This window comes from Narcine bancroftii, chromosome 2, assembly GCF_036971445.1.
Source record: "Narcine bancroftii isolate sNarBan1 chromosome 2, sNarBan1.hap1, whole genome shotgun sequence".
Classification (NCBI taxonomy): domain Eukaryota; kingdom Metazoa; phylum Chordata; class Chondrichthyes; order Torpediniformes; family Narcinidae; genus Narcine; species Narcine bancroftii.
This window is the reverse complement of record NC_091470.1, coordinates 32,561,736-32,575,375: the sequence shown is the minus strand read 5'-3', so window position 1 is coordinate 32,575,375 and position 13,640 is coordinate 32,561,736. Positions and strand designations below refer to the sequence as shown.

General features: G+C 39.3%; 1 protein-coding gene across 2 annotated transcripts in view; it reads left to right on the top strand.

Annotated features, from left to right (window-relative positions):
- Positions 1-13,640, top strand: part of LOC138753326 (protein unc-79 homolog) — a 171,579-nt gene that overhangs the window by 107,831 nt on the left and 50,108 nt on the right. For both annotated transcript variants that reach the window (XM_069916198.1, XM_069916197.1), the window contains exons 31-32: positions 794-943; positions 6,877-8,073. In XM_069916198.1, the coding sequence (XP_069772299.1) occupies positions 794-943; positions 6,877-8,073 (1,347 nt within the window). The remainder of the gene's footprint in view (positions 1-793; positions 944-6,876; positions 8,074-13,640) is intronic.

Below are 13,640 nucleotides of genomic sequence, written 5' to 3'. Positions count from 1 at the left end.
TATTCTGGGATCATAAAAAGACCTGCCTGCACTATTAAGACCATTTTATTTTCTTCTTGCACTAATTGTAACTAAATATTTATGGTCTCTTTCCATACTGGGGTAATTTAATATGTACTTTTTTTATATACAAAAAGCACATGTTTGGCTGCAGAAAATAAGAATTTTGGAGTACATGTACTTTGTACTTGTGCATGTGACAATAAAGTCAAAGTTCAGATTTATTGTTAGAGTAAATACATGACATCACTTTCAATCCAAAGAACTGAATAAATTGATTCTCATTCATTCTCCTGTTGGTGTCTTTCTAGTTACATGATATAATAATAATGGATTTGCCAACTGAGCATTGCCAGTTCATATGCTGTTAATTGACCCAGAAATGGCATGATTAATGCCCACGTTAGCTGAACATTTTGGAAACCTTAAGACCAAAGTCAACTATCTCTCTCCAAAAATACTACATTTATCATGTTATATTACAGATTTCATGACTACAAACCAAATGTTACTTTCTGAAAAAAATGTCAGGTAGTTATTAGAAATTTATCATTATTAAAAATTGCAGATACAGATATTGTTTGAATTTTTGCCAGTCTATGAAATGATACATTAATGCATTTGTGATGTCCGTAACTGTGGTGGCAGGCATTATTTATGGAAAAAAAAATGTTACTTACATAGGCAAGATCATTACTCAAGCAGTTTGAGTAATTAAAATTAGTTACTGACATTCTAAGATGGCTGTTATTTCAATGTATTTTAATGTTTTATTTCGTTTTCTTTTGGCCAGAAGAAGACAGCGTATTTGATGAATCAGATGTACATGATACCCCAACTGGTGCTTGCAACAAGGAATCACAAACCTTCTTTGCAAGATTAAAGAGGATCGGGGGGAGCAAATCCGTAAAGTATCAACCAGTTGAGATGAATGCACAGAAGAGTAAGCTTTTGTACTTTGAATAAGAAACAGTATTGGAATAATTCATAATTGGTCCTATCAGATTGCCGAGTATGTCATTATGTGGACATCCCTCCATGTGCTCACCTGCCAGGCAATTGCTCCAGGTCTTTTACTCCTGCCAGTGCACCGTCACACTAATGCTTGGCAGAAGTCTCGCTGCACTTATCAGGTCCCAGATTACTTCCTGTTAAGAAAAAACTCAGAAATTTCATATCATCTTATCAAATGTAAATATCCCTTTAACATTTGTGTTATATATCTTGCAGTGTCTGGAGTATTGATCATTGGATAGGAACTCTGGCAGTCTGGCACAATTGTTCACATGGTAATAGCAGAACAATGGAAAAAAAGCACTTAGTACATCAGGCAGCAACTGTGGAGGGAGAAACAATTTGTGTTTCATATCAACAATATTTTAGCAAGACTGGGGAAAAGTAGAAATAAAACAAGTTGCAGACAAATGGTAGGGATTGGGGCTGGATATAATGAAAGAGAAGCAGGAGGTGAACAAAAGGGATAATCTGTTATATGGTGGAGAGATGGGAAGGTGAACATGGTTGAATGAAGGAGTCAGGATGGGAGTGTAAGTGAGATCGACAATTACATAGAGTGAAAACCTAAGGATCAAGGTATTCTGCAAAACGGGCATTCAGTTTAGAGGAGATCACTTGGAAGTGGTTGAATGCAGTATTCTAAACTTTCAAAAACACAAATAAATTATAGTTTCCTCTGGCGTGAGTGTTTGATTCCTGGATATTGGAATGAAAGAGGCAAAAGGACAGATGTTAAATCTCCTGTGGTTGCATAGGAAGTTGGTGTCAGAAGGGCCATGAGCATTGTGAAAATAGAATAATGGACTAATAGTCCCTCCAGAATTCTAAAAAGAAAGCAGATGTGTTTCATGATAATGTCAAGTTGGAAGTTTGGGAAATTATGGAGAATGAGAATGTAGAATTAGCTAAAATGAAGGAGAAGACAAAGGAAATCCTCTCTTGGTTCTGGATGGGAAGAAAAAGGATGAGAGCAGATGTACAAGAAATGAAAGTTGTAACAGAGCACCATCAATTATGGTGGTGAGGAGATAAAGCCATAACAGAAGCACTGGTATGAAAGGTGACAGTCTTCAAATGAATGCAACAGAAATGGTTAAACTTGCAGATTCTAATTGAGTCCATACAAGAAACATGGTAGGAGGAAGTAAAGCCTAGTAGATGTGGAGGTCTATGGATTTCTAGATGGGAACAATTGGAAATGAATCAGATAAAATTGAAAGCAGGCTAGAAGTTGAAGGAGACTGTAGAAACATGTGTAACGCTGGTGTAGAATTCCAATGAGTATAGACTCAGGCGAGTTAATCCAGATTAACCCCCTTTTCTCCAGAATCAACCTGGTGAACCTGGTGACTCCAAAGTTTGCTTATCTTTTCTGAAGTTAGGAGACCAGAATTTTATGTAGTTCTCCAGGTGTTCCAATCTTGCATGTACCAGATTTTTTTTGGTTTATTTATCTGCCTCTCAAACAAGTTTACCACTTCAGATAATGTAAGTGGGAATAGCCTCTCAGGAGAAGTAGTCAGATTGGTGGCACCACGAATGGCTCTATTCCTCAGAAGGGTGGGTTAAAGATCGAGTTAGCAATAGGGCTCAATAGTAAGGGGCATGGATAGGTGCTTCTTTGGCCATGCATGAGACTCCCAGCATGGTGTGTTGTTTCCCTCCTGCCAGGGTCAAGAGTGGGCACATGGCATTCTGAAAGGAGAGAATGAATAGGCAGAGACTGTGGACAATATTGGTACCAACAATATAGGCAGGTGTTAAAATGAATATATTTCCTAGAGTTCAATATTTCAAACATTGCCAATAATGATACCACAAAGGTTTTTTTTTCCAATAATTAATTAAATATATTAGAAATTTTCTTTGGAAGGGTAAGATGTCAAGAGTTTCTTTAGATAAATTGACTTGGAAATTTGAGTTAGGAGGTTTGCAATGACCAAATTTTAGAAATTACTATAAGGCAGCTCAGTTGAGATTTTTAACTTCTTTCGCTGATGAGGAAGAAAAACCAACAAGGTTTTTGATTTTTTTTAAAAGAAAGAGGGGCGAAATCAGAAGGTTTTTTTATATAAATGGGAAGCAAAGTTATTATCTGGGGAAAGGGAAGCTTCCTCACTGAAGCATTTGGTTAATATTTGGTAAATAATATTTGGCAAATAGTATTTGGCAAATAGTATTTGGCAAATAGTATTTGGCAAATAGTATTTGGCAAATAGTATTTGGCAAATAGTATTTGGCAAATAGTATTTGGCAAATAGTATTTGGCAAATAGTATTTGGCAAATAGTATTTGGCAAATAGTATTTGGCAAATAGTATTTGGCAAATAGTATTTGGCAAATAGTAAATGATGAAATTGGAATGAGGAGTGCTGTTCGGGCTAAAATGCCTTTGATGCAAAAACCAATTTATTCAATTTTTCAATGGATAATAAATTTTTAAATATTTGGTTTCAGAAAGGAATTGGATATATACAAGATATATAAGATTGCTATGTAGGTGGAAGTGTAATGGCATTTGATCAATTAAAAAATAATTATGGGATACAAAATAATACCTTTTTTTGTTATTATCAATTAAGGACTTATTTGAGAGATAAACTAGGTCCAACAATGTCATTACTGAAATGTAGTAGATATATTAAGAAATTTATTCAGCTATGTATATTTTATTGCAGAAGGGAATTATTCAATAGGGGATACAGAAGCCCAGGCAACATTGAGAGATGGATGTTAATATTGATGAAATCAATTAGTTAAAGTTGTGTTGAGACAGTACGGCAAATTCTATAAATGTTAGATATAGTTATAAGTTGTATCTCACTCCACAAATGATTTATCTGATCAGTGTTTTAGATGTGGTTAGGAGGTAGGTATTTTTTTACACATTCTATTTGGCCTTGCTGCAAAGTGAAATCCTTTTGATCAAATTTGGTGTTTTATTTAGAACGGGTTATGGGAATTAAGTTTCCACAAACTCCAATGTTATTTTTATTTGGTAATATTGAAGGGATAAGACTGAAACTATCATAAAAAAAAAATAATAATGATTACTTTAGCAGTAGCAAGAAGATGTATAGCAGTGACATGGAAATCAGATTCCCTTTTAGGTATGCAACGCTGGAATGGAGAAATGCACAATTATGTTCCTTTGGAGATGATCACATAATTTGAGAAATAATAATGATGTATTTTTGAAAATTTTGCGCCCGTACTTAAGAATTGAGGGAATTAATATATAGACCTTTTCCTTGAGCCTCGAACTTTGTTAGCCTCTTTGAAATATTATAAGTTATAAGTGATTAATTCCGTGAGGTAAGGGGGAACTTGCGGCAATCAGTTCCATACTTTTCTTATGTTTTCTTACCATTTCATTTCTTTTTCCTCTTTTTTTCTTCTCTTTTTTGGGGTTGGTTTAGTCGGGGGAGGGTGTTGGGGTTTATATCATCATGTAATAGATTGGATATTTCTATTTTGTACTCGGATGTTGTTACATGTATAGAAAACTTTTAAATAAAATTTTCTTAAAGAAAACAATGCAGGCAGGAAGAAAGAGGAATCTTCATATTATTTAACTGTGGAGGATGAGCAGAAGAAGGGAGGTAATTACTAGATTTGAAATGGTTCCAAAGGTGTTCTGATCATTTTTGCTGTTTCAGTAAATTTGTAAGTCCAGACAAAGGTACTAGACAACAGTAGCTGGAGAGATGATCTGACCATTTCATCTGGACTCCTTTCAAGAGCATCCATGATGTACAAATGCAGATCCTTTGGAATTACAAGATCTGATGCCTTGCAGGCTACAGGAGTAAAATTTATAATTTCTATCTTATGAACCAATAGAAAAATAGATTCCATGACTTAAAAACAGAAGATGCTGAAAACATTGTTGCATCACTGGAAGGATGTGGAGGCTATGGAAAAGATACAGATGAGATTGACCAGGTTGCTACTGGGATCAGAGGTTGTGAGGAACATGGAGAGCTTGGAGAATCTTGGGTTGTTTTCTCTGAATTGTTGGAGGCTGAGGGGAGACCTGAGAGAAATTTTATAAAATTATGAGAGGCGCAGACATTCAGGCATCATTTCCCAGTGTGAAAATGTCAAATACTGGAGGATATGCATTTGAGGGTGGGAGGAGGGTGTCAGGCATATCTCTTTATTCAGGAAATAGGAGGTGCCTGGATTAGGCTGCTAGGGGTAGTGATGGAAGCAGATTTAATAGTAATGATTAAGATCTTCTCAATAGCAATGTGAACATGCAAGGAAGAAAGGGATAGGTATCATATGTAAGCAGTGAAAATTTAGTTTAGAACACAGAATGTTACAGCATAATACATGCCCTTCAGCCCACAATGTTGTGCCAACCCATATATACCTACCAAAAAAAATTAAACTCTCCCAATCTCATAACCCTCTATTTTTCTTTCACCCATATGCCTGTCTAAGAGCCTTTCAAATGCCCCTATTGTTCCAGCTTCCACCATCACCCTGGCAATACATTCCAGGTACCCACAACTCTCTGTGGAGGGAGGAAAAAACTTACCCCTGATGTCTCCCCTAAACTTGCTTCCATTCATTTTGTACAGATATCCTGTGGTGTTTACTACTGTCCTAGGACAAAAGGTGCTGACTGACTACCTTGTTTATGCCTCTCATAATCTTGTAGATCTCTATTAAGTCACTTCTCATCCTTTGCTCTGGCACAGTGGCAGGATTTAATTTGTTATTAATTGGTGCAGGCATCATGGACCGAATGGCCTGTTACTGTGTTATACTGTTCATTGAGAGGTTAGATCAGGTCTATGGATTAGGTCTAAGACCTTCATCAGAACTGTGAAGAAAGCATGGAGAGTGTGGACGAGATGGATACAATATTTCTGATTCTTCCCTGGCAAATAACACTACCAAACCCCATCCTGGCAGGGATATTAATCCTCTCTCTAGTAAGGGAAAGCCTGCCCTTCTTGTTAGCTGTCTTGGAAATGGTTCTAATGACTTGGAAAGCTATAACCCTTCCTTGGGAACAATCTCTCTAGTATCTCCTGGTTACAGTAAGTTTGTGGTCTTCCTAAATTCTTTTCACTTAGCATCTTTTCATAAGGTATGGGTTTTCTGTTGAATTTAATCACTTCTACTATTGGTGGCTTTGCCCAAATGTCAAAGTTCTAAACCTTTGCATTTCCCTCCTTAAATCTATCCTAGCTCTCCAACTCTGCTTCCTTAAACCTATCTTTAAAACTTATGCATTTGTCAAACTTTTGGTCCTCTTTTATAGCTATATACTAATAGCTTAGTGTCAGTTTTTGTTTGATTACACCCCTATAAAACAACTTGAGAAGTTAGCTTTGTTAAAGATGCTATTTAAATGAAAATTGTTGTTTCCTCAAATATTAATGTTCAATTTTAAAAATGGCATACTAACACTCGCAACATTTGTGATAGTACAGATCTATCACCAATGTATATAGTTACAGTATCTAGACTGTGCTTAAAGCAATTGGCTGAGAGCTTAGCCACGCCTACTGTCTGGGCCTTAAAGGGTTGTGTCCCTAGCCAGGTCGGATCATTCCGGACTGGTCGACCACCTGTGAAGAGCTTCTGTCTTTTGCTAAAAAAAAAAGCCTTGGTTTGGATCAACAAGTCTTTGATTTTTTTCGATGAGCTCTACAACATTTGAATCTGATATTAATCAGATTTATTCATTTATATAATGTGGAGAAATAGGATGTATTAATTAAATATATAGTCTATTTCTAAATAATGATATTTAATGTTAGTTAACATTATGAATTTAACTTGCTTAATTTAAAATTTTACTCATAAAATTTATCTGTAATCTTATTTTTTTTCTCTTAGGTTCAGAGATAGAGCTGTCTGAGTACAGAGATTCCAGCCTTTTGCCAGACAGTATAATGCATTGTGGTACATCTCCACAATTGCAAGAAGGCTTTAGTCAACAGAAAAAATTGTGTGCAATTAAGCAACAGTCGCTTGATATAGGAAATGCGGAGTCAGCTCTATACCCTTTGGATGAACGTCGCAGAAAGTCATGTCTAGATCAATGTCAATCTGATAAACAAACAAGTTATCCTTCTTATTATAATCCGATGGAAAGCATATTTGGAGGACCAGATCAGGATTTGTCAGTCAGTGCAGTAACCAGAGAGCTTCAGGAAAGGTCTTCAGCCGTAGAAAACTCTCAAGAAGGGAAACGACCAATAATACCAGAAGTCAGGCTCAATTGCACAGAAACACTGGAGGTCAAACATAGATCTCCTGAGAAAAGTGAATCCTTTCAAAAGGAGGAAACTGATTTGATTGACCTATCTTCTGACTCGTCATCTGCACCTGAGAAGCAGTCAATTCTTTCAAGTTCTGATAGTGATTCGCTGGTTTTTGTTCCTCTCCCCCCTCTTCGGATTGTGGAGAGTGATGAGGAATATGAAATTCAGAATACGCCTAACGATAAGCCAAATGGGGAAGCTTGTTTGACATCTCACAATACCATAGCACTTGACTTGAATGTTACTCCTGTTGTGAAAGTCAATGTTGAAGATTGTTCCAAAGACACTCGTTGTCTGGATTTTGCTAATACTACTTTGTTAGATACTGATAACATTTTGTCAGTGACCCTGAATGATGAAAAAGACTTAAAAGAACCTACATCCCAGAAATATTCCAAGTGTTCTGGTTGTGAAAGCCCTCTTACTCTTAAACAAAAGAGAGAAAATCTCAGGAAGTCATCTGCTGTGTTGGAAATATCCCAGGATGATACTTATGAGATGAATAAGGAGAGCCCTTTACCAAGCTCTGTGGTTAAATCAGTACTCCTCAGACTTCCTACAGAAGAACAGAATGAGAAATCAGAAGCAGAGCTCTCAGTTGAAAAAGATAATGACCAAAAAGATGAAAGTGGTGAAGAAACAGAATTCAAAATCCACATTGTTCCAAGGCAGAAGAAGCAAAGGAAGATTGCTGTCAGTGCTATTCAGAGGGAATACCTTGATATTTCTTTCAATATTTTAGATCGAATTGGTGATCAAAGAGACACTGGTAAGATGCAGTAAGCATTCATCATCTCCAAAATGAAATACTGATAAGCTGTAGAAGAGTATGTTTCTAAACATGGTGGCCTTGAAATTTGAATATGGAGCAATCGTTTTAACAATCCTACACGTCTGAATGTCACTAATTTCTGGTGTGGATTTGATGAGGACATTCCTGGATCAAATCAGGTGATTCTGGAAATTCAGCTGGGCACTTGAGGCTATGAATCATCCTAGTGCCTAACATGGCTTCCACCATTTGTAAAAATGCAATGCTGGAGAAACTCATCAGGTCAAACAGTGTACTTTTATATAGTAAAGCTAAAGATACAAAACCAACATTTCGGGCTTGAGTCCTTCATCAAGGTATGACCAGCTGTAAATTGGAGGAGCAGCACTTAATTTTCTGTCTGGGCACTCTCCAACTGGATCCTATTAACATAGACTTCTCTGGTTTCTGCTAGCCTATTCTCTGTTCTCCCTCCCTTCCCTTTCCCTTTGTCTTATTTCCTTTAGCTCTCCACCCCCTTCCCTCTCCAATCACAGAGCCATCCCTCCTTCCCCTGCTGCTCTGCCCTCCTTTCCTTATCCACCTATTACCTCCTGCCTTTGGGATTATGCTCCCCCCCCATTTGATCAGACTGATGGCTACATTTTGTCAAACCTTGATGAAGGGCTGAAGCTCAAAATGTTGGGGTTTTTAATCTTTGCTATATAAACTGCATTGTTTGACTTGCTGAGTTTCTCTGGCATTTTTTTTACTTCAACCATGATGTCTGCAGACATATGTTTTACTTCCACCATCTGCATGAATTACATTATTCCCTATACACAGCTCTTTTGGAACAATGCAAGGAAATTGGGTTGGCCCATTTAAATGGATGCTTTGAAAATAATTATGTTCTGTCAGTTGGTTGCTTGGCTGTAGTGTCATTTTCACTCCTTGTGTGCTCCCAATTATTTTGATTCTCTTCCCTCATGATCATCTGAATGTGATCCTCTGGTGACCTCAATTTTGTAACCCAAACCCCTGATCTTGCAACCCCCTCACTACAGTACCAGTTACTGGACAACAGATCCTCCCTCCCTCCACCTAACCCAGCCAACTTTGCTCGTCTCCTTTTTTCCCCAGCCACTGAGGAACCCAGTTTTTTCCCTTGTCCTGGACTGATTATAAAAATGTGCAGCAGGTGAATGTATTCCTTGGTCCACTCTGATTTTTGTTTGGCAGTCTCAGAACCAAAATTGTTCTGAATATATTGCAAAGGAAACTTTGCAATATATTCAGTAAAGCCACAAGATAATTTGTATGTTTTCTAATTTTGTAATGTATGTTCTGTCAGTTATGTCAGTTTAATTCATGGTGTAACAAATGCAATTGAAGGAATGGGGTGGCACGGTTAGTGTACCGGTTAGCACAATGCTGTTACAATGCCAACGACTGAGGTTTGAATCCAGCCCTGTCTATAAGAAGTTTGTATAATTCACCCATGTCTTCATTGGTTTCTCCAGGAGCTCTGGTTTCCTCCACTATTCAGAAAATGTACTGGGGTTGTAGGTCAATTGGATGTAATTAGGTGGCACAGGCTTGTGGGCCGAAAGGGCCTGTTACTGTGGAAATTTAAAATTACAATTTATAGTAGCAGCTACTAAGCAAGAGACTCACAGCCACCTCATTGGGGGTTCTTAACGACTGTTTATTTCAAATCCCACGCGTGCCCCTTTAAGGGCAGCGTGAACTCTTCCTCCGCATGGGTGGTGACATCATAACAGCTGCCCTAGGCGCACGCTGGGTTAAAGCCACAAGGAAAGGAGGTCCCCCGACGGCGCCATCACCTCGTGGCTGCCCCGCCATGTGGCGATACAAGCTGGGCCGGTTCGCCATGAGTATTTGCGCTGCCATACAACCCCCTCCAGAACCGGCTTGCATGTCCCACTGCTTGGGTGGACGTCCTCGGTACTGGGCTATGCCGTTTGGATCAATTACAAGAAGTCCAGGTGTGCCGCCTTCAGGCAGTCTACTATAAACCATTCACTTTTACCCCCGATGTCCAATGTGAAGGTTTTGCCGGACCGCTGGAGAACTCTGTATGAGCCTTCGTAAGGGTGCTGCAAGGGTGCAGCATGCGGGCCATGCCAAACGAAGACGAATTCAGCTGCATACAGCTCTTTGGGCAGTCGGGTTGATCGAATGCCATGGTGCGTAGGAGGCAGGGGAGCCAGCGAGGCGAATTTGTTACGGAGGTCTGCCAACAGGGTTGGGTGGTCAGTTGTCGAGGCTTTTTCTGTGCAGAAGAACTCACCAGATAGCGACAGTGGCGCGCTGTACACCAGCTCTGCGGACGATTCCTGCAGATCCTCCTTTGGAGCCGTCCTGATGCCAAGGAGGACGCAGGGCAACTTGTCTACCCATCTGGGACTGGTTAGGCGAGCCATGAGGGCTGACTTCAGGCAGTGGTGAAACTGCTCCACCAGGCCATTGGCTTGTGGGTGATACGCTGTGGTGTGGTGGAGCTTAACCCCTAGAAAGCTCGCCAACTGAGTCCAGAGGGCGGAGGTGAACTGAGCACCTCTGTCACTGGTGATGTGTGCCAGGACTCCGAACCTGGTGAACCATCAAGGTCCTGGCGCATGTCTCTGCGGAAGTTTCTTTGATGAGGATGGCTTCCGGCCATTTTGTGGTCTGGTCGACCACCTTCAGCAGGTAGTGCACCTCCCTGTACACCAGTAGGGGGCCCATGATATTAACATGGATGTGCCGGAACCTTTTGATCGCCGGGTCGAACTGTTGAATTGGGGCCTTCGTATGCTGGTGGACTTCAGAGACCTGTCACTGTGTGCAGTTCCTGGCCATTTGGGCGACCTCCTTCTTGAGCTCGTGCCTCACAAACCACTCCGCCACCATCCGTACCGATGTTTTGACCGAGGGGTGTGCCAGATCGTCGACCACACGACCTCCACTGCGGTGGGACTACTGGGCACAGTGAACTGGTGGAAAAATCGCAGAGCAGCGTATCCGGGCTGTCCGGTAAACGAATGTCCTGGTGGCGGAGCCCAGTAATGGTGGTACAGAGGGCTTGTGTTTCCGCGTCGTCTCTCTGTGCCTGCACCAGCTGAGTGTAGTTTAGGCCGGGGGAGAGGCTGTGGATTGCAGGTCGAGAGAGTGCATCCACCATGACGCTATCTTTGCCTGCCCTGTGCCGGATGTCATTGGTGAACTCCGACATGTAAGAGAGGTGGCACTACTGGTGGGCCGACCATGGATCTTTAGTCATAGCGAGGGCCTGTGCAATTAAAATTGTACAACTCAAAGCCAGAAATCTTGGAAATGTGCTTTAGGTGCAATGTGGAGGTAGGAACTACCTATGTCCACTCCACATAGCTGTGTACAAGGGTAAGATACTTGGGAATACCTGGAGGACACTATGTAAAAATAAAAAAATTACAAAGGTACATTTTCCACAGGATCTGGAGATATTGGAGAAGTACAGTTTAGACTGTCTAAACACCAAATTCATTTTGTGAAGGTCGCCTTGTCAGTAGCCAGGAAGTGAATAACGGTTACATGGATGTCTGACTCCCAGCTAGGTATCACACAATGGAATACAGAAATACAGAGTTGCATTCCCCTGGAGAAAATCATCTACTTTTTACGGAAGAGATATGGTACATTTGTGGAAGTCTGGCCACTGTATCAGAATCACATAGGTGCGCAGATATAATTTACACCCTTCTCTCCACCCCCACCCTCCTGGAATAAGGAAAGAAAAGAAACAATCTGTCCCAGCAGATAAAGAATTAAAAATATGAAATGAGGAATGTGGAGCAGACAACGTGTGTTTTTGTCCCTATGTTTTTATTTAATATCAGAGGTCCTCTAGTTTCGAGGAGGATTATTTTCTTTGTAGATATTTAGATGATTTTTGTATTTTATATTTTGGTATTTATATAATTTAAGGGAGGGCGTAAGGAGGGGTAAATAAGGACTCGGTAAAATTCAATTTATTGAATTTGCACGAGTCTTTGAAAAATCAAAAATAAAATATTCAAAACAAAAGAGGCTAAGGTCTGAAACGTTGGCAATACATCCTTGTCTGATGCTGAAAAGTCCAGCTGAGTTCCTCCAGCATTTTGGTGTGTTTTTACTCTAGTATTGTCTGTGAGACCATCACATTGTTGACCATGTAATTCATGGAGCATTCTTTTTGATTATGCTGGGTAACACATTCCCATAGGCACTACAACACAAATTTGATTCCAAGGAACTTAACCATTCCAGGTAAATGTCTGTGCATAAGCGTACTTGTTTGTCCAGGGACAAGTTGCATGCAATTTATGAAAGAGAAAAGTGAGAAAGATCAACAATTGTTACACATTTGGTCCTTGTTAGTTTTCCCCAACCATGTGTGAAACAAACATTTAACATATTCAAGTAACACTGCTTGAAAGCTTTTATCAGTGTTGTTTTTCTTGGGTTGTGCCTTGGGACCAGATGCTTTGCTTCAACTTATGGTTTTCTGGGTTATGAGGTGACTGATGAGGCCAAAATGGGAGGAGCCAATCCTTTCACAGATGGGCTGGCAGATGGGTCGTTTGTGAGGTGGTCTGCTCCATTTACTATTTTTGCAAAGGCTCTTGAAGTGTGCTTGTTAACTACCCACAAACATGAAATGGTTATTTATTAAATATTCCAGGTTTCATTTTAATGATTTTATCTTGCCACCATTTTGTTGTTGCAAATGTGGAATGATTATAATCTTTTGTTTAATGTTTTCATGTTCTTGATGGAATTTGAATATTTTCTTTTAATGCTAATTATCAAAGCATGAATTATGAACTGTACATTTCATAATAGTTATTTATAAGCATTTATTAGCTTGGATTAAGATTTTAGCTTTTACCACCAATTTCAGAAGAATTGATGTTGGTAGTTTGTAGTTTGCAAGTACAAAAAAAGTTGTATTTGTGGTCCAAAATAGTTTTGCAGATTGCTCTGATAAAGGTTAGTCTGCTCTGGATTTTCCAAGATAATCCACTTCTCCAACACTAGAAACACCTGTACCAGAGATGAGAAGCCTCTCTTCCATTTCAAGTGGATGAATTAAAATACTGTTTGTTAGATCCACATTTTGAAAAGTTTTACCCTCAGCTCAATTCAAATAAGTGCCTGGACCAAAGCCACTTAAAGTCCCTGCATGCTTTTTTAAAATCAGTTAGCCCTTTAAGTATGACATTCATTTCCAAACATATTTAATTTGAAATCTATTTTGCTGATGACAGTTGACAACACAAAACGGTGTTTTACTGCATTATTTTGTAGCTGGGTATTGGTTTCAGAAGGTTGTAGGTTAATGATCTGTGTGCACGACATCAAGGCAATGAAGATAAAGCCATACATCCATGTAAATCCTGTATTGCTGTCTTGGGTAAACTTGTAACTCTCATTTTGTTCATGTTAGATTGGTCACAGTGTTTGAGCTACCGAAAGAAAATAGACTCACACATACCGAGAGCAGTTCAGTTTATACAAATGTTTATTACAAATTCAAAAGCTGATTTCAAACTACAATATGC